We start from the raw sequence: 22,313 nt of genomic DNA on the forward strand, positions 1-22,313 counted from the left end.
ACCTCTCCTACACTCCTGCACCTTCAGTAGCTCGCTGCCCTCTGATATATCACCGGCTATAACCTATCCAATAAAGCACTGTTGTTGTTTGATATATGTGTCCGTGTCCTCGATCAGACCTGAAGCAGGACCTGTGTGGGGTCTTCCGGCATCCCCGGACCAGAGGCAAAGAACTCGGGGCCTTGAACCAAGACCTGGTATGGGTCTCACGCGCCCCCTCTGGACCTGAAGCAAGAAGACCTGACAATAAAAATGGGCTACCGCCTGATGTCTTCACCTTACATTTAATAATACCTTAAGTTAAACGGCACAGAACGGGTGGTCGTCTGTGCAACCCATCCCACACGACCTGTTATGACCTACATCACTAAAGAGATAACGAGGCATAGACATAACGAAGATAGCAAGGCCCCGCACATTGCGATAAGATTATGTGATATAGAGATGACTGACTGACGAGGGAAAGAGGCATTTCCCCGTTCCTACAACGTATGTATGTGATGATTACACGAAAGTGCACTCGTGAACTTATCGTGTTTCATATAGGGGATATACTGATAGGGAAGAAAGAATACTTCCCACGTATTCCCTGCGTGTCGTAGAGGGCGACTAAAAGGGGAGGGAGCGGTGGCTGGAAATCCTCCCCTCTCGTTTTAAACTTTCCAAAAGAAGGAAGAGAGAAGGTGGCCAAGTGAAGATATTCCCTCAAAGGCTCAGTCCTCTGTTCTTAACGCTACATCGCTAGCGAGGGAAATGGCGAATAGTATATGAATAATATATATATATATATATATATATATATATATATATATATATATATATATATATATATATATACAAAACACATTTACGACGTGATCAATGAACGATAACACCATATATCAAGTCTGATTTTGATTGGTCCATCTCTCGCCTCTCTAACAGTGAATTCAATTCCCATCCTAAGCTAACCTCCCACCAGTTAACCAACCTCCCCACCTCCCGCCAGTCTACCAACCTCCCCACCTCCCGCCAGTCTACCAACCTCCCCACCTCCCGCCAGTCTACCAACCTCCCCACCTCCCGCCAGTCTACCAACCTCCCTCCAGTCTACCAACCTCCCCACCTCCCGCCAGTCTACCAACCTCCCCACCTCCCGTCAGTCTACCAACCTCCCCACCTCCCTCCAGTCTACCAACCTCCCCACCTCCCACCAGTTAACCAACCTCCCCACCTCCCGCCAGTCTACCAACCTCCCCACCTCCCGCCAGTCTACCAACCTCCCCACCTCCCGCCAGTCTACCAACCTCCCCACCTCCCGCCAGTCTACCAACCTCCCCACCTCCCGTCAGTCTACCAACCTCCCCACCTCCCTCCAGTCTACCAACCTCCCCACCTCCCACCAGTTAACCAACCTCCCCACCTCCCGCCAGTTAACCAACCTCCCCACCTCCCGCCAGTCTACCAACCTCCCCACCTCCCGCCAGTCTACCAACCTCCCCACCTCCCGCCAGTCTACCAACCTCTCCACCTCCCTCCAGTCTACCAACCTTCCCACCTCCCGCCAGTCTACCAACCTCCCCACCTCCCGCCAGTCTACCAACCTCCCCACCTCCCGCCAGTCTACCAACCTTCCCACCTCCCGCCAGTCTACCAACCTCCCCACCTCCCGTCAGTCTACCAACCTCCCCACCTCCCGTCAGTCTACCAACCTCCCCACCTCCCTCCAGTCTACCAACCTCCCCACCTCCCTCCAGTCTACCAACCTCCCCACCTCCCGCCAGTCTACCAACCTCCCCACCTCCCGCCAGTTTACCAACCTCCCCACACTTCCCGTATGTGTTTCAGAGTCTGTTTAATCTGACCGGTCCTCCCATCCACTCACCTACACCTCCCGGCTTTTCCCTCAAGAGGCAGACTAGTGTGAGCACTTCCTCATTCAGGTGTCGTCTTCTAGCTGCAGTTGATGCGAGATTTCTTATCATCATAAGAGGTGAGGGCATAGGCTAGGCTAGGCCTGAGTCTGCCCAACCTACAACCAACACCCTGACCCCATAAACACATCCAACATTATCATCATTACTTTCATTATTATCATTACTATTTGTATTATCATCATTATTATCATTACTTTTATCTTTTTTCACACTATTCGCCATTTCCCGCATTAGCGAGGTAGCGTTAAGAACAGAGGACTGGGCCTGAGAGGGAATATCCTCACCTGGCCCCTTTCTCTGTTCCTTCTTTTGGAGGAAAAAAAGAAAAATGAGAGGGGAGGATTTCCAGCCCCCCGCTCCCTTCCCTTTTAGTCGCCTTCTACGACACGCAGGGAATACGTGGGAAGTATTCTTTCTCCCTTATCCCAAGGGATTACTATTAGTATTATTACTATTATCATTATCATTATTATCATTATCATTAATATTGCTATCATTATTCTATTATTATTACTATTTCATTATTATTATTTTTCTTTTTTTTTTATACTATTCGCCATTTCCCGCGATAGCGAGGTAGCGTTAAGAACAAAGGACTGGGCCTTTGAGGGAATATCTTCTCCTGGCCCCCTTCTCTGTTCCTTCTTTTGGAAAATTAAAAAAAAACGAGAGGGGAGGATTTCCAGCCCCCCGCTCCCTCCCCTTTTAGTCGCCTTCTACGACACGCAGGGAATACGTGGGAAGTATTCTTTCTCCCCTATCCCCAGGGATAATATTATTATTATTATTATTATTATTATAATCATTATCATCATTACTATTCTTATTACTATTATCATTATTATTATTATAATTATCATGATTACTATTATCATTATAATTATCATAATCATGATCATTACTATCATTAATATTATCATTATTGTTATTATTATTATTATTATTATTATTATTATTATTATTATTATTATTATTATCATTATTATTATTATTAATATTTCAGCGTCCTCCCGCAGATTATGTCAGGCTGGCCGCAGTATTTATATCTGGGCTCAGCTGGTGATGACGTCCTTGCCCACATGGTGAAAATAGCCCGCCAACTCTCCCCTCCCCAACCCCCTTACATGATGGTGAGCAGGAGGGGCGCCGCGCCCCCGTGGGGCCCCCAGAGAGGGGCCCCGAGGGACCTTACCTCAGCCCCCCCTTACCCCCTCATCCTCAACGCCCGCCAAGCTGGAATAAAAAAAAAAATATGACATTTCTCTGCAACTGTGTTTGCACTCTTCGTTAGCCCCCCCCCCCCATTTTTATCCCCCTTTCCCCCCAGTGGGTCACAGCGGCCGCAGCGGGGGGGGGGGGGGGGAAGGGGGTTTATCACCTGTCAGGCTTATCTTACCCTTAAGCTAAGCGTGACGGTACACACGCCTGCGCCTGCCCCTCTCTCTCTCTCTCTCTCTCTCTCTCTCTCTCTCTCTCTCTCTCTCTCTCTCTCACGCGCGGGCGCGCGCGCGTTCCCCCTCCTCCCTCTAAGCCTGGCTACGGTACGCGATCCTTCGGGGAAGGTACGAAGACGCCGATAGACACTCGCGGACCAGGGGACTGTACCGTACCGTACTGTACCGTATCGTACCGTCGTGCTCGGGATATAAACATCGCCGTCTCCCACGCCACAGGAGGAGGGGCGGGGGCGAGCTCCCCCAAAGCAATCATGCGTAGGGGCGTAGGGCTGATGTGGCGTTTGTTACTTTGTGTTACATGTCACGTTACAATAACGCCACTCACCCACCCTCCTCTTCCTGGAACTGTTACCTCACCCACACCCGGAGCGATGCCGCACCCACACCCGGAGCGATGCCGCACCCACACCCGGAGCGATGCGCACCCACACCCGGAGCGATGCCGCACCCACACCCGGAGCGATGCCGCACCCACACCCGGAGCGATGCCGCACCCACACCCGGAGCGATGCCGCACCCACACCCGGAGCGATGCCGCACCCACACCTGGAGAGATGCCGCACCCACGCCCGGCGCGATGCCGCACCTACACCCGGAGCGATGCCACACCCACACCCGGAGCGATGCCTTACCCATACCCGGAGCGATGCCTTACCCACACCCGGAGCGATGCCGCACCCATACCCGGAGCGATGCCGCACCCACACCCGGAGCGATGCCGCACCCACACCTGGAGCGATGCCGCACCTACACCCGGAGCGATGCCGCACCCTTCCCTTTCCCAGCACACTCTTGAACCCTGTTCCACCGGACGTATACAACCATCAGACACTACACTCCCCAGACAAACACGAGTCCAGTACACTCCCTAGACAAACACGAGTCCACGTAATCAGTCTCTTCGACAATACAAACACCACTTCAACATCTCCCAGAACCAGGGCCACTCCACCACCCCCTCTTACACGCACAAGGTGTAATCTAAATATTACAAGACACAAAACACACTCGTCGGGTGATCTGCACTGACCCTGCCCAGCCCAACAGCACCACCACACCTCTTGACGTCAATGCGGTCCAAGCCAGTGGACGTGGATGGCTTCCCGAGCTGCCGTGCGGACATTCCAAGGGGTGTGCGTGTCTGTTTGTTTACTATTTGTGTGTTATGTGCGGAGAGAGAGAGAGAGCACATAACGGGCAACGGTGGAAAAAAGTATAGTATCAGAGACCCCTGTCCATAAACAGGCCCCACAGACCTTTCTTTGGCTTTCCCTGACTGTTTCATATACCCTGGTTCAGTCCACTAGCAGCGAGTCGCACCATCCCCCCGCCCCCCATATATCACACCACGAATTATCTGTATTCCGTGCATGCCTTGCACCCTCCTGCATGTTCAAGCTCCGTGCACTCTAAACCTTTTAAGCTCAATCCTTTCATCTCTATTTTTTTTCTACATAATCTACATATTACAATCGAGTTAGGTGTACAGTGTCACTCGCAAATGTGAGGCGAAACCAGATATTTCTGGATGTCTGCTACAAGTGAAGGTACCCAACTCGTACCATACCTGCGCAAACATTTCTAGACCACTGTGTGTGTGTGTGTGTGTGTGTGTGTGTGTGTGTGTGTGTGTGTGTGTGTGTGTGTGTGTGTACCGAACCTGAAGGTCAAATGCCAGTGAGTGTGCGACCGAGTAAAGTCCTCACGTAAACCACAGATGTCAAAATCTTCATAACTCAACACCATGATTTTTCAACCGTCTGTACGTACCCTCTCCCTGCAAGAGGCTCGCTGAGTATCATTCAGTGGCATGTGGCACCTTGGGACAACAACGTCGCACTAATTCTCAGTGGTACACCTCCCTTACCCTCACCATAATAACTGTGCACTGGAGACCAATGGTGTAGTCTAGAGCTCCACACACCACACCACCTAACCAGCACACCCATCATAACCTCCTCTTCCTCTTCCTCGTCTCCTCTTCCTCTCCTCCTCCTCTTATCTCCTTAACTCCCGCCTTCCTGGACCCATACAATCCTACAAATCTGTGTACCAGGTACGCAACGTTTGCTGGGGCTGAACCGGTGGATATGTTGGGCGTAAAACCATCACCTGATGGCGTACGAAACATTTGGAGGATACTGGAAAATGACTGAGTTACACTCCTTGAATGGCCTGGGTCATTGACCTTAGCCGCGGGGTTTCAGGTCGTAGGGCCCGGCCGTGATACGCGAGGGTCACCGTGCGGTCTAGATCAAGGGTTGAAGAGAGTCGAGCTGTGGGGGTGGGTTTAGGGTGGGGGCCCCCCGTGGGACAGGAGTTTTACGGACTGAAGGGTAAAGGTGACGACCAGGTGTGGGTAGCTAAGGTTGGAGAGGGAGGGTGTGGACCAGGTGTGGGTAACAATGGCTGGAGCGGGAGGGTGTGGACCAGGTGTGGGTCACTAAGGCTGAAGGAGGAGGGAGTGTAGACCAGGTGTGGGTCACTATCGCTGGAGCGGGAGGGTGTGGGCCAGGTGTGGGTAACTATGGTTGGAGAGGGAGGGTGTGGACCAGGAGTGGGTAACTATGGCTGGAGCGGGAGGGTGTGGCCCAAGTGTGGGTCACTAAGGCTGCAAGGAGAGGAGGGTGTGGGTAACTCAGGCTGGAGGAGGAAGGCATGTGGACCAGATGTGGGTAACTATCGCTGGGGCGGGAGGGCGTGGACCAGGTGTGGGTAACTAAGGCTGGAGGAGTGGACCAGGTGTGGGTAACTATCGCTGGAGCGGGAGGGTGTAGACCAGCTGCGGCCACTCTACACCTCACCTAAACACCCGGAAAAGAACGGTTGGAACGTTAGCAATTGCATGCATCCATCTTGCTCTCTGCAAAGTTGTTAAACCAGTTATACGACGAAAGCGAACACTTGAGAGGGAAGCCAAGTAATCGTGGAGTGCACCTAGTTACAGTGCACCAGATGTATTTACGATGACGGCAATGTAGAGGAAATTGTACAAAATTCAAATAAACTCAGTGGACGCCTTCGACGGAAACCGCGTTGCCAGGCGCAAGAAGCGTATTCTTAATCGTTGTATAACATACATTTTACGGTAGTAGAATGATATTATGATCCATACAAGCACTCTCCCTGTGAACGAAGTAAACAACAATTTTCACACATCCCAGAAAAGAAAAAACTGGGAAAAAATGATGTTTAAATCCGAAAGATAATATCAGCATTGGATTCGGCAACACCCTCCCTCCCCCGCACCAGCCTACACACCTGGTGACCCTCTGACCCTAATCCAACCACATCAACCGCCGACACGGAATGAAATAAACTGATCCACAGACGAGCACAAATCATTCCGACATTAATGGATTCACGATTAAAGACAGTCTTATCAAAGACATTAGCACGGGTAGGCTCAGGAAAGTCTATCGCACCCGAAAAAGGCCTGACTCACTCCGCGGTCAAGTACCAATAAAAAAAGTATATAAATAATTATATTACGAATGTGATAAATGAATAAATCTTTAACATGAATGTGATAAATGAATAAATCTTTAACATGTTCGGAAAAAAACTACTTTTCTCCACCGAACGGTCCGACCCCTACTTTATCCCTACTTTTACAAAAACAAAAAACAAAAAAAAAAGGTGAATAAAAATCACACAGATGTAAAATTCTTGACTTAAATTTTCTCCATTAAATTTGCTGACCACAGTGATAACTGTCAAGTTAAGTAGGAAGTCTTACATTTGGCGGGTGGCCAAGCAATCTGTCAGTTAGTACAGAAGTTTCTGCGAGGATAAAGTTCCATTTCGTTAGGTAGCGAGATGTCCCAAATGTCCACCACTTCTGAACCGCGTTATGACCCGTTGTCTTCCCATGAATTTGAAGTTCACTTGACAAGGATAAAAATCTCGACACAAAAGCTATACTGATTTTGATATTAAAAACAAAATCAATACAAAAATACTTTACTACAAGGATTTTAAAAATCTCGACACAAAAGCTATACTGAATTTGACATTAAAAACAAAACCGATATAAAAAACTTTACTACATTTGACAAGGATAAAAATCTCGACAAAAAAGCTATACTGAATTTGACATTAAAAAAAAAAACGATACAAAAAATTTACTACATTTGACAAGGATAAAAATCTCGGAGCTAAAAGCTCAACTCCACTCGACAGGGATAAAACTTTTGACCACGACGGTACCAAGCGACAGTGACGTACCGTCGTGGCCATGAGTCGTACCGTCTTGGCCATGAGACGTACACCGTCGTGGCCACGAGACGTAACGTCGTGGCCATGAGGCTTACCGTCGTGGCAACAAGTCGTACCGTCGTGGCCATGAGACGTAACGTCGTGGCCATGAGATGTACCGTCGTGGCCATGAGTCGTACCGTCGTGGCCATGAGACGTAACGTCGTGGCCATGAGACGTACACCGTCGTGGCCACGAGTCGTACCGTCGTGGCCATGAGACGTACCGTCGTGGTGCAGGAAACAGGGAGGGAGGGAAGGAGTGTCGTACCCACACCTGCAGCTCGCCTGGTGTTGGTGTGGCCCGTGGCGTTGACCGGGGCGACCTTGGTTGTGTAACTGCCACCCCACACTGGTTACAGCTCCCCTCCCCAACCTTCACCCCAAGCCAGTCTTTCCTACCATGTCTCCCCCTCCACCGCTCCCCCTCTTCCCTTCCCTCCCCTCAATGTCACCATCACCTGCTGCTATAGCAACGCCTCCCACTCCCTCAATGTCACCATCACCTGCTGCTATAGCAACGCCTCCCATCCCCTCAATGTCACCATCACCTGCTGCTATAGCAACGCCTCCCACTCCCTCAATGTCACCATCACCTGCTGCTATAGCAACGCCTCCCATCCCCTCAATGTCACCATCACCTGCTGCTATAGCAACGCCTCCCATCCCCTCAATGTCACCATCACCTGCTGCTACAGCAACGCCTCCCACCCCCTTCAATGTCACCATCACCTGCTGCTATAGCAACGTCTCCCACCACCTCAATGTCACCATAACCTGCTGCTATAGCAACGTCTCCCACCACCTCAATGTCACCATCACCTGCTGCTATAGCAACACTTCCCACCCCCTCAATGTCACCATCACCTGCTGCTATAGCAACACCAACCCCCTCAACGTCAACAACCCCCACATCAACACCTAGCCCCCTCAAAGTCACCAACATACCCCACATCAACACCAACCTCCTCAACGTCAACACCAACCCCCTCACCGTCACCAACATCCCCCACATCAACACCAAACCCCCTCACCGTCACCAACATCCTCCACATCAACACCTACCCGCCTCAAAGTCACCAACATCCCCCACATCAACACCTACCCAACCCCCTCAACGTCAACAACCCCCACATCAACACCTAGCCCCCTCAAAGTCACCAACATCCCCCACATCAACACCTAGCCCCCTCAAAGTCACCGACATCCCCAACAACAACACCAACCCCCTCACCGTCACCAACATCCCCCACATCAACACCTAACCGCTTCAACGTCAATAACATCCCCCAAAGTCACCAACATCCCCCACATCAACACCTAGCCCCCTCACCGTCACCAACATCCCCCACATCAACACCTAGCCCCCTCAAAGTCACCGACATCCCCAACAACAACACCAACCCCCTCACCGTCACCAACATCCCCCACATCAACACCAACCCCCTCAACGTCAACACCAACCCCCTCACCGTCACCAACATCCCCCACATCAACACCAACCCCCTCAACGTCAACACCAACCCCCACATCAACACCTAGCCCTACTATCACTGGCCTTTCTCCGGAGATTTCATCACAGTGACCTTCAATGCACACACACCCACCCTGATCCTACCCAGGCCTACAGCTATGGCAGACACTCGCGTCGTCCCACCTCATGACCTTTCTCTACGACGAGATCCTCCCATCTGGCAGGGGTTGTCAGCGCGTTATGTTCACCGCTCAATGACAGGAAAAACATAGGTTAAAAGAAGACAAGAGTCGTGTGAGTTACATGTTAAGTATCATTAGGTAAGATGGGGGAGGAGGATGAGCTGTGGTCTGAATGACAACCACCCAAGTGCATGTGAGGCAGAGAGAACACACACACCTGCTCCACTCCGTAGCTCAGAAAGGTCCACCTGCACGTCAGACAGGGCCACCTGCACGTCAGAGGGCCATATGCACGTCAGAGAGGGCCATCTGCACGTCAGAGAGGGCTATCTGCATGTCAGAGAGGGCTACCGGCAAGTCAGAGAGGGCTACCTGCAAGTCAGAGAGGGCTACCTGCATGTCAGAGAGGGCTACCTGCATGTCAGAGTGGCCAGTTACATGTCAGAGTTCCACCTGGACGTGAGAGGCCACCTGCACATCAGAAAGGACCACCTGCGCGTTAAAGAGAGGGCCAGCTGCATGTCAGAGACCACCTGCACGTTAGAGACCAACTGCACGTCAGGGAGACCACAGTGCACTACCCTAGCCAGAGGGTTGTTAGCAGACGTCCCTCCGGCTGCCACTCAGGACCACCTCCTCCTCCTCCTCTCGTCCTGACGCGACCCTAGAACTGATATGTCTACTGGGGACTCCACCTCGAGGGTCAGGTCTACTGGGGAACTCCATCCTCATGGACAGGTCTGCAGGAAACTCCACCCTGAGGGACAGACCTACGGGGAACTCCACCCCGAGGGACAGATCTACTGGGAACCCCACCCTGAGGGACAGATCTACTGGGAACTCCACCCTGAATAACAAGTATGCCTTCCAGCATGGAGGAGGCTGGAAAATCTCATATGTTCTTAGAGGCCGGTCATGGAACCCTACCATGGAACTAGGTGATGATCGACCATGTGTCTGTGGTTGTACGAGACCTTCACACTCTTGCTGGAAGATCTCACGCACAGTGTCCTCCAAACACGTATATATCCACACACTCCCTACATATATATATATATATATATATATACCTTCAAGTTGACAGTTGAATCAACATGTCTAAGAGGGTTGCTCCTTCCTCTGTCTCATAAGAATGTTGCCAAGACACACTCTGGACATGGGGCCGCTTCCAGCCAGATGTGCAGAAGAGATCAATACCTCTTTTTCCTCTTCCTCCTCCTCCTCTTCCTCTTCTTCTCGGAGACCCGGAGCGTCTCGATTGATCGAGCCCCTAACCCGAGCAGAACAGAGCCAGTTGTAGAATCAATTTTTTCCCCCCACAGGATGATTCATTATCACCAGTTTACAGAGACGCACTGAGGTTGGAGGGGGAGGAGGAGCAGTTCGCCTTTACCTACCCCCTTCTCCTGGCTGGGGCTGGGCAGGAGGAGGGACACCACTGGACCACGACGGAGGATCTGGACGAACTTGCGAGGGGGGGCCCACCTGGTGTGTGTGTGTGTGTGTGTGTGTGTGTGTGGGAGGAGGAGGAGGTGGTTTTCCCAATTGCGTGTGTGTCACGGGGGTAAGCGTGGGCGACCTCTTAGGTAAAATAAGTCATCGGGGGGTGGCGGGAGCGTGGACTATAATACCCGCCTGTGACTGATGGCAAAGAACAACAGTGCATGCTAGGCTGGGTGTGGGTGTGTGTCTCCCTCTCCCACACACACACACACACACACACACACACATTGCCAACTGTGAGGCGGACGCGCAGAATGTGAAGGGGTACGACAGTAATCTTTGTGGCCTGTTACGCTCTCTCTCTCTCTCTCTCTCTCTCTCTCTCTCTCTCTCTCTCTCATAATCGCGTACGTCTATACCATATCATTTTCTTTTAACGAAAATGGCTATAATAATAAGTATGGCGTATGTCTGTCTGGCCGTTAGGTGTATGAACTGGAAGCGACGCGTTTCAAAAAGAACCGTCCGTTTTTCAAGGTCAGACGAGACGATAGTGCGTTAAAAAGGGAATGTGATCGTGAGGCGATAAGGTCTGTCATACATACCCCGCTCCCCTCAAGGATATATATATGATAATCACACGAAATGATGATAAGGATTTGAACAGTGTGTGTGTGTGTGTGTGTGTGTGTGTGTGTGTGTCGGGACCAGCTGCCGACCCATACAGCACATCACCTGCGTCTGTCGGGTTGAAAATACTCTCTCTCTCTCTCTCTCAGCGTCCCATTACGATAATCAACTGGAAGTGCTGAACAACATCCCCGTTTTCCATTGCGTACGACCTCACCCCACCCCACACCCTCCCCCTCCCCGAAACCCGGGCGAAGGAAGCGCTTACTGCACTGCACTGCAGACAGACAGACAGTGCAAACAGACAAGATGTGGTGGAACGCCATCACCGTCAACGGCAATACAACCAGTCGGCCACCAACTTACGTGGCGAACGGTTTTTCTGGCAAACCAACGAGCTGGGTTATATGGCCAACGGGGTTGATCTGGTCAGCCAGTCCACTGGTGGGTTACACTGCCATCAAGAGATCCTGAGTGACGTCTGCCATCCCTTTTTTGCGCTGCCGCTCACACCCTGAGCGTGGGGTGCTCAGTACATCAGTAAGGGTAAGCACGCCACCTGGGAGTGTTAAGCACACCAACTGGTAACACTAAGTACATAAGTACGGATATCAACGGCACTGATAAGTACGCCAGCTGGCAGTGGTAAGTACACCAACCAGTAACGGGAAGTACACCAGCTGTTAAAAGCACATCTACGGCACTGTTAAGTACACCATCTGGTAAGGGTAAGTACACCAGCTGGTAACTGGTTAATGACCGAGCCGACAGTGATGAGTTAATATATTAACTGGTACCGGTAAGGACATCAAGGAGCAATGATGAGTGCACCAGATGGTAGGACTGCTATCTGGTTAGTGATAGTAATCATACCAGCTAGGGACATGAACTGGTGGTGGTAAAAGTATATATCAACAGGTAGCTGGAAGTACACCAGCTGGTGGAAGTAGGTGCACCAGCTGTGGCAGTGGCAAGAGCACAAACTGGTGGAGAGTTAAGTACGACAGCTGGTAGAGGTAAATGTACCAGATGGTAGTGGTAAGTCCACCAGCTGGTGGAGGTACATATTCCAGCTGGTTAAGGAAAGTATCCCAGCTGGTAGACGGGTAAATACACCAACCGTTGGAGGTAAAGTATACCAGCTGGTCATGGTAAATATAACAGCCAGTGAAGTAAACATACCAACTTGGTAGCAGTCAGTACATCGGCAGGTGGCGTTAAGTGCACCAGCTGGAAGCTGTAAGTACGCTAGGTGACTGCGGCCACCCAACCATCTGGTATATAAGCCACGTAGCTCGGAAGGGCTTTGAAGGTAAAGAGGCGTGATGCACTCACTCGGCGCCTCGTCTGTCAACTGTCACGTCACGGCGGTGTCACACGGCCATTGTTTTCCTCCCGGCGAATCTTCTCCCGGGAGCTCGTTTCTGGCGACGCACCAGCAGCTGAGCGAACGAACGCCCGCCACAGGAATACAACCGCTCAGCTGTCGGTCTCCCGCTTCGTCAAAACAAAGAAAACAATATGGCTGCCAACTTGGCTATGGCTCTGGCACCTGCTATACTGGATATTTTACGCTTAATCAAGCGAAAGAATAAAAAAAAAAAAAGCGAACGTTGACAAGGGAGTTGCTAGCTAGTAGGAAGTCAGAAAATGAAGCACAGAAACTCATGGGTTTGAGCGCTCAAATCTGTAAACACAGTACGTAACATTCAAGTCAACAATTAATGCGTCAAGTTGGAATTTCAATATATGTAGTGACTGAGTTCAGCGTAGAAATACTACTATTTGACGAGTATCATTATCTTCAATAATAATTCTAATGCTCTCTTGACTTTATGGTTTTTACCGACATAAAGCCAAAGACGCGCAAAGCCGACTTTCGATTTAGGCCGGGGAAAATATAAAAATGCGCCGGTAAACCCCTCCCCCTCCAAGTGCACAAGAAATCAATCCCCCGGAGGAAAATCCGCGGGAAACGTGCCCTTGGGGCCACCGCCTTCAGGAAGCCTTCCGATTTCCACATTCCCTCCAGGCCAATGGTAAGGAAGTTCGACACCGTTGGTCGTGTTAATGTCAAGTGTTGCCATCGAACGCAACATCATACGACACGAAAATTACTACGCGAGTGTGTGACGCAGCGCCGCCCCCCAGCGGGTGTAATATTCTGCGCCTCTAGCTGGTAGCGTCAGAGAGAAAATGGGATGCACCAGGTGTTATGGTGTTGACTGCGAGCAAACTTACCTTGACGGGGAAGAGGTAGAGCCTCTTGCGGTACGTCTTAAGGCCACAGATGAAGCAGTTGTAGTTGTAGGTGTCGTAAAGCCTGGCGTAGTGGGCCACCTGGTCCTTCTCGTAGCGCTGCCACTGCAGGATGAGGGAATGGAAGCAGAAGAGGCAGGCCAGGACGCAGGAGTCGTCCACGCGGGCCTCCGGGTGGGCCGACTGGTGCTTCTCCAGGAACGGGAAGAAGGGCTCCGTGCCGTGGGCTTTGCTCCGGAGGGCGTACGTCTGCCCGGCCTTCGAGTGGAAGCTGCACACGAAGCAGTTGATGGCGATGTTCAGGGCCTTCTGCGTGGTGATGACCGGCAGCGTGGGCGTCTTGGGGTCCTGCTCCGCGGGCACCACCTCCAGCGTGTGGAGCGGCTGCCCGGCGTAACCAGACGCCGTCTTCTTCATGTTTTCGGAGGACTTCTGCGCCTCCGCCGCCACCGAGAACCCGTGGGGCGGGGAGCTGTCCGCGGGAGGGGAGGTGCCGGGGGAGTTGTGGCTGGGGCCGGGGGTGAGGCGCGGCGAGTGAGAGTTGTTAGGCATGGCTCTCAGGGAGAACTGCCGGTGCTCCGTCGCCACTTTATCCTTCTCATACTCGGCCCACTGGGTGCTGAGGTGCTGGTGGCAGGGTGAGCAGGCCAGCACCCGCCCGTTCTCCACCACACTGTTCTGCCCGATCCTCGGCAGGAACTTGAGGAAGGGGAAGTACATGCCGTCCTGAGTGCTGCTCTCGACCACCATGGAGAGCCAGTGCATGGCCTGCCTCGCGTGGTTCTGGTGGCACAGGTAGCAGGTGGCCTCGTTCAGCTGAGGGTCGCCGTCCGCGGCGGCGGCAGAAGGAGGACGAGGTACTGACGGCGGCACCGGGCTGCAGCCGCCTCTCTGCTCGCCCCCGACGATGGCTCCTTCTGCCACGCTCGCTCTCAACTCCGGCGACCTGTTACTCCCGCCTCGGGTTCTCTCCTGAAACTCCTTCTGATCCTGCGGCAAGGTCTTGCAGCAGACACAGCAGACTTGGACCATACCTTGCGGCGAGATGGGCGAAGCACCCTCCGGGGGCTCCAACTTCTCGATGAAGGGGTAATAAGGCTCCTTCTCCTTGTTGGACCGACAGTAGACCAGGCACAGGGAGCTCGAGGAACACTCCCGCCCGCACTTGTAACACACAAAAGCCGTCGAATCCGGGAGGAGAGACAGCGATCTCTTTGGAAGGGTATAATGTCTGTCGGTGTGCGGGATGTTGTGTACTTCGTAGGCGTCCCACTGGAACTGCAGGAGCCGGAAGCAGTCCCGGCATGCCTGCACTCGCCCCGAGGCTTCCATAGGATGCGACTTACTGGGGCGAGGGTGAAGCATCAGGCTCGGAAAAAAAGGACAGCTCCCACTTCGTTCTTTCGCGTATATGTCGACCAAGGTGCCCTTCTTGTGGTGGTCGCCGCACACGTAGCAAACCTCGGTGGTGGCGTTCTTGTCCGGCATCCGCAAGTCCAGGACCTCCGTCCTCGGGGGCGTCGTGGGGCGGGACCGGGAGTCCCGCTGACCCAGCTCCTCCTCCCGTTCACGTTTGGTGCCACGACGGCCCTCCAGTGACAGGTCCAGCGCCTCCTGCTGGGGTCCCATCTGGGGCACTGCCAGACTCAGGGGCAGAGGCGGCACCCCGGGAGGCGGCAGAGGTAAAGTCGGGGGCTGAGGTTGAGGAGGGATGATCCTGGACCTCTTGACCTCGGCGGAGGCTCCTGGAGGGATGGCGGCGACAGGCGGCGGCGGCTGAGCCCTCGCACTGCCGCTGGGCCCGGGTCTCTTGCCGTCAGAGGCTGGGGGCGGGTCCGGCGCCAGCCCCAGCAGCTGCGAGGCATACTCGCTCTGGACACCCACCTCCACGCCCGTATACGGCCCGTTGTCCACCCGCTTGAGCCAGTAGATGCGCTTGACGGGCGGCACCTTGTCCCGTTCGTACAGCTGCCACTGCTGCGAGAGGTAGGAGTAGCACAGGAAGCAGGAGAGAACGCGGCCGTCGGGCGAGGGTGGCTCGGCCCCGTCAGGCGGTTCGTGGGTCTCCAAGAAGGGGAAGTAAGGCCCCGTGGCCTGCTGCCTCACGGCCAGCGGGTACTCCCCGCACCGCGGGTACCCGCACACGTAGCACGTGGGCCGCTTCACGCCGTCACCGCTCTCGGGCCTCACGTAAACAGGCTTCATCCTCCGCACGACCGTGAGCGGGAGTCCCAGCCGCCTCCCTCACCACGACCTGCAAACAGAGAAAAAAAAACACGTGAGCTCAACATATGAAATCATCTGCACCTCCTCCTCCTCCTCCTGAGCTGAACGACAAGTCTACACCTCTGTCTATGTCTGTCTGTACTCCTACCACATTAATCCACGAATTAGACCTCCTCCACCACATGCCTGTCTGTACTCCTACCACATTAATCCACGAATTAGACCTCCTCCACCACATGCCTGTCTGTACTCCTACCACATTAATCCACGAATTAGACCTCCTCCACCACATGTCTGTCTGTACTCCTACCACATTACTCCACGAATTAGTCCTCTCCACCATATGCCTGTCTGTACTCCTACCACATTACTCCACGAATTAGTCCTCCTCCACCATATGTCTGTCTGTACTTCTACCACATTACTCCACGAATTAGTCCTCCTCCACCACATGCCTGTCTGTACTCCTACCACATTACTCCACGAATTAGTCCTCCTCCACCATATGTCTGTCTGTACTCCTACCACATTACTCCACGAATTAGTCCTCCACCATATGTCTGTCTGTACTCCTACCACATTACTCCACGAATTAGTCCTCCTCCACCACATGCCTGTCTGTACTCCTACCACATTAATCCACGAATTAGTCCTCCTCCACCATGACGAACAGACTTGAAAGGACCCAGTGATCTCTTGCTGTCTGAATTCAACTGTATTTAAACCCTAATTAATCACACACACACACACACCATACACGGCAACAATATACAATACGAAGCCACTGCAACTTCACAAGACAAACAGTAACTCCAGTCGCTCTACTGTGTGTGTGTGGTAGAGTTCACTGGGTCGAATCCCCAGTGCAGACTCGGTGCAACGAACCTGTGTTGGGGGTCACTTCTGATACCGCCTTAGTATTCAGTCCTCTATAGCCATCCACATGCGTATGACAACACGCATGCATGATCATCATCTTCATTTTACCCCATCACCTATGTCAGATCATTACCAACAGTTTTCAAAGGAGGATTCAATCACTTAGGCCAAGAGGCTCAAACGATTAGAGTCGGGTTTAAAACTGAGCAGTGGACGGCAAGTGAACCAACAGGGGAGAGCCTCGTCTCACCCATCACACGCGGCATCAGTCTACGCCACCAACACATTCAACATAAGGTGGCAAACATCTCCAGCGCCACCACCTGGTAGCGAACGAAGAATTCCAGTCACACGCAGGATAACAAAACTGGAACTCATCACAGCACGAGATACGTGTCATAGATCCAGGAGGGGGTGAGATTGGTGTCTGGTGACCTCATCTTGACCACAGCACTTACGAGGGAACAGTCCAATCTGGGGACGAAGATGGCCCGCTGGTCACTGAATACCCGGGGTCTGAGAACGCTCAAAACGAGAGAAGCGGGACCACAGGTCATTATCAAAGCACCTTTTTGTCTCCCGTCCAGAATACGCTAGTCTGACCTCACTGAAGACCTTCCACCCAACACAAAAATGCTGAGACATGCAGGTAGTGGTAGTAGTAGTAGTAGTAGTAGTAGTAGTAGTAGCAGTAGTGGTAGTAGTAGTAGTAGTAGTAGTAGTAGTAGTAGTAGCAGTAGTGGTAGTAGTAGTAGTAGTAGTAGTAGTAGTAGTAGTAGTAGTAGCAGTAGCAGAAGTGGTAACAGTAGTAGTAGTAATAGTAGCAGCAGCAGTAGTAGTAGTAGTAGTAGTAGTAGTAGTAGTAGTAGTAGTAGTAGTAGTAGTAGTAGTAGTAGCAGCAGCAGCAGCAGCAGCAGCAGCAGCAGCAGCAGCAGCAGCAGCAGCAGTAGTAGTAGTAGTAGTAGTAGTAGTAGTAGTTTTAGTAGTAGTAGTAGTAGTAGCAGCAGCAGCAGCAGCAGCAGCAGTAGTAGTAGTAGTAGTAGTAGTAGTAGTAGTAGTAGTAGCAGCAGCAGTAGTAGTTGTAGTAGTTGTAGTAGTAGTTTGTGTGTGTGTGTGTGTGTGTTTATCAGCCATGTACCCTCACCCTAGCTTAGTGCCCAGATACGCCACCGACAGACAGAACTTGGTAGTCATCCCTCCTGACGACGCGCCCACCTGCACCGTCAGCTCAAACGTTCCCTCACATTTGTGTCTACGGGGAAGGGTCGAGGGTGAGGGATGTGGTGTCAGGACGGATCATCATCACAAGATACCACTTCGCCTGAGATACAGACGTACGTGCCTGTACATCATGTGAGACCCGGCGGCCACACACCCCATCGTCCACTACCTCTACAGGTCTCTCGACTCACACCACGCCTGCTGGACCACCGCTCCACGGGCCACATTACCTTATGTTACTCCCCCACACCAGCCACGTATCATATTATACCGATGCTTTTCAGAGGGAACTTTCTCCTTTCTTGTAACTTCAGACAGCTCCTTTATACGTATGTATGTATTGTGTATATGTAAAGCTTTGTATTTCCTACTGTATGCAGCCGTCACCACCACCACCACACACCTCACGTTACACCCAAATTTGGTTCCTCTCCAACCACACTAACCCTCGTTACTGCACACGACAGCAGTGACAGATCTACGCTACGACAGGTTCACTGCACACGTCACTCCCAGCACGCGGGGCGATCACTGCACGTCACAAATCATACATGTCACATCTCCCGCACACGTCACGCCTAGCATGGGGTGCGATCCTTGCACGTCACATATCATACACGTCACATCTCCCGCACGTCACACCCAGCACGGGATGCGATCCTTGCACGTCACATCTCCCGCACACGTCAAGCCCAGCACGCGGGGCGATCCTTGCACGTCACATATCATACACGTCACATCTCCCGCACACGTCACGCCCAGCACGCGGGGTGATCCATACACGTCACACCCCGCAAACATCATCATGCATCTGACTCCTGTACTATCAGGGAGGGGAGAAGATGTGCGTACGAGTGTCACCCTCGCTCCTCCCGCCACACCCGACAACGACGACACCTCTCCCCCACACACCCGTACCTGACGAGCACCCTAGAGACGACACCTCTCCCCCACACACCCGTACCTGACGAGCACCCTGGATACACCCGTACCTGACGAGCACCCTAAACTCCCTGCACGCCTAGGGAGAGCTTCCTCGTGACGTAGCGAGTTTTCACGAAACGCAACGATCGTTTTTTTTTTTTTTGGTACAATTCCTATGGTCGTGCGTCTTCTTCTTCCTCCTCCGTACACTCTACGTCCTCTTTCTCCTCCTCCTCCTCCTGCGCCGAGGAGGACTTCCTCCTGCTCTCATAAACTCCTGTCTCGCTCCTCAGAGTTGATAACACGTGTATAAAAGACCTTCATACACAAACACACACACACACACACACACACACACACACACACACACACACTTTGTGGCTCGACCCACACCAGTATTAGCCACACCAACACCCATGTTCACTACACCACCACACGTGTTGGCTGGACAGAACCTTTCAGTAAATGCCAACTGCTTCAACCATCGGGTAAGACACGAGCCAGGCGGCCAACAACACCATTACCACCGTGGCGAACTGAAGCCCAAAAATCTAGACGACCATTTCGCCGCTAAACACAACCATCCACCTACATCCAGGCTCCACAGACCCCCCTTTCCATGGTTTACCCCAGATGTTTCACATGCCCCTGGTTCAGTCTATTGACAGCACGTCGACCTCTGTATACCCCTGCGCGTGACAGTCCACGTGTGTGGTGTGGTATCATCTGACCCACATCTTATTCAAGTGGACATTTTCCATTCACGTTGTCCCAGTTTTTACGACAGTTTTTTGTGTCCCAGTGGTTTCCGAGGTGGGAGGAGGTGGAGGGGGCACTCAAACAGCGCCACTTGACCAACAATGTGTGTACCCTGGACTATCTTTCAAGTTACCGTACCAGAGGAGTGTGCCTGAATCTCAGAGATGCGAACCCTTGACCTCGCGACATTCATACTAACACACACACACACACACACACACACACACACACAGAACCCAAAGGCTTCGACATGCGGCTCGTTCAAACCTGTTCTACGGGATCCAGTTTTTTTTTTTCATCTTAAAAGTATTTGAAGACTTTGATGATGGCGATGATTTAGGGAATATTCCTGTTGTGCAACGTTGTCTTAGCGTTCATCAGGAGGTCTGGATGGGGGAGTGAGTGGAGGGGGTGTATGGTCTTCCTGCCTACCCTTCTCCTGGTGTTTGAAGTGGTAACGAAGTGTTCCCCTGACCTTCCCCTGGTGTTACAAAAGATAACGGAAACTAAGCTACCTCACTTTTACTTACAGAAACAGACTCATGCTCAAACAAAAGACTTTTTATTTTCTGACAAAAAAAAGGGGGAATTCCTCTGGGATCTGGCCAGCCCGGTGGAGAGCGAAACAAATGACCTGCCAAATAAGTGACGTCCCAGACCAAAACAACGTCCGTCCGTCTGTCTGTGGCCATATCCGCGAGGCTGGACGGCTTCGAACCCCAGCCATTTCAACCCCCATGATAAAAGTCGGGAACGTTTCAATGAAGATACATTCATTATTACTTTCATTTATAATTATCATTACTACTAAAACAAATGAAAGCTACTGGCAGGAAGACCTTGGAGCAGGCCCACATCCCTGGACAATAGTGTTTCCGGACCGACCAGCGTCTGATGTGTGTAGCGGACCAGCAACGCTAGCTTCCCCAAAACCTGCTCCGCCACTTCCCAGCTGTTACCTACATATCAAACTGGAGCGCTATCAAATTGGAACGCCAACAAACTAGAGCGCTAACATCCTTGAGCGCCAACAAATTTCTCAGCCGAGTACAATCAACGAGTGAATAAGACGCTCTTTCACTACGTTCAACTATGTGTCCTACTGGCCTTCACCCCTGGAGCACAACGGTGCAATGCTTGAGCGCAGGATGATGACACGGTGGACTGGCCTTTTGACCTGACAGTAAGTGTCAGGTCAAAGGCTAGCCACACCCCCTTGCACTCAAAAGGTTGTTGTACCGTCCTTCTCAGCAGGTTAAATTCAATATGATAATCTTACCTAACGCTGGCCACCGCCACCTGTTGCCTCGCACGACAGAGTGTGTGTGTGTGTGTGTGTTATTGCAACACACGTCCCCCGCAACACCTACCCCTCAATCCTGCCCACCATGCAGGACAGAGCAATACACAGCCTACCCCGCAACTCAATCAACTACAACACATTTCAATTCATGGATGAATTTGTCATGACACTATTTGTATTCAAAGTGAGAAGTCGTACAGTTATAGAAGACACGATTCCCAATCTAGCTAGCTACACTCGTTCCATACCTCCATGTTAGAGTGGCAAAACTGGACTGTTTACGTGATAATCACAACAGGCAACACTCCAAAGATCGCAGGTCCGGAATCTGTGACTCAAATCGCCTACAGCTAGTCACAAACACAGTGGACTATTCAGAGGAGATACTCTACAAGCACCTAAATAAGTTACCTAGAAACCTAAACCTAAATAAGTTACCTAGAAACGATATCATACGTACTAGGATGTGGCGGTTTATGAAGGCCTGCGGGCCGCGGCCTCCAACAGCCGAGTGAGCAAAAGGAACTGACTAACCCCCTCCCTTCCCATCTACGGAAAGGAGTCGTCTTGTCTCTTGTCATAGCGTGTACCATCGTCACCAGCCGCCATCCAGCGTATCTGCTGTTTGACAACCCACGCACACCTGGTAGCGACGCACGCCATGTGTTACGTCGATGCTCGCTCTTTGCGTGGGGCAGAGTCTTGTATCATCATATTTATCAGGTGGTTTGGAAATGTCGGTGTTTACAAACCGTCAGCGTCGTAAGCTTATCTCCCTCTCTCTCTCTAGAGTGTCTCATACAAACGCTAATCACACTGATAAAGTCAGGTGACGGGTGTCCTCGACCTTCGCATCCATTTTCGTGTTGCCAAGCAGGTCAGAGTCGGGCCTTCTTATTCATATGTATACATGCAGACGAAACACAGCACTTGAGAACAGCGGTCCTTGGCTGCCTAGCCACCACTAACACTTAACACCTGCACTACGATATAAAAAAAAAAAGTAATTTATCCTCGGCACTCAATTCTTGGCAACATTTCTAAAGTCAAAACAAACCACCAAAACCCAAAGAGTTCTAAAAAGCTTGCTTCTGCCTCACGCTTCAGCCACCTATACCCACTGACCTCCACACATCCCTCACAAAACACCACATAAACGAAACGCATTCACGTCGGAAATGACCCACCAAGCACTGATGAATCGTCCTCACGTCCCCAAGTCTTAAACGATCGGAACCGAAGTCACCGACACAGAATGCGACGACTTTTGCAGCACACAGGCGACCCTAACACGACTCTTTTCCTATGGGATCTCCAGCCTCGCTGGAATCTATAAGCTAGTTGGGAACGCGCATGATCGAAGCAAATTCACTGTTACGATCGG

The 22,313-nt window shown here is 51.8% G+C and overlaps 1 protein-coding gene across 8 annotated transcripts in view; it reads right to left on the minus strand.

The window, feature by feature from the left end:
• LOC139747064 (uncharacterized) overlaps positions 1–22,313 on the minus strand; it is a 126,413-nt gene that overhangs the window by 35,894 nt on the left and 68,206 nt on the right. For all 8 annotated transcript variants that reach the window (XR_011712303.1, XM_071658850.1, XM_071658856.1 and 5 more), the window contains one exon: positions 13,600–15,871. Coding sequence is in view for 7 of the 8 variants with exons in the window: in XM_071658850.1 (XP_071514951.1) it covers positions 13,600–15,822 (2,223 nt within the window). In the remaining variant the exon portion in view is untranslated. The remainder of the gene's footprint in view (positions 1–13,599; positions 15,872–22,313) is intronic.

Source organism: Panulirus ornatus, chromosome 67 (genome assembly GCF_036320965.1).
Source record: "Panulirus ornatus isolate Po-2019 chromosome 67, ASM3632096v1, whole genome shotgun sequence".
Classification (NCBI taxonomy): Eukaryota; Metazoa; Arthropoda; class Malacostraca; order Decapoda; family Palinuridae; genus Panulirus; species Panulirus ornatus.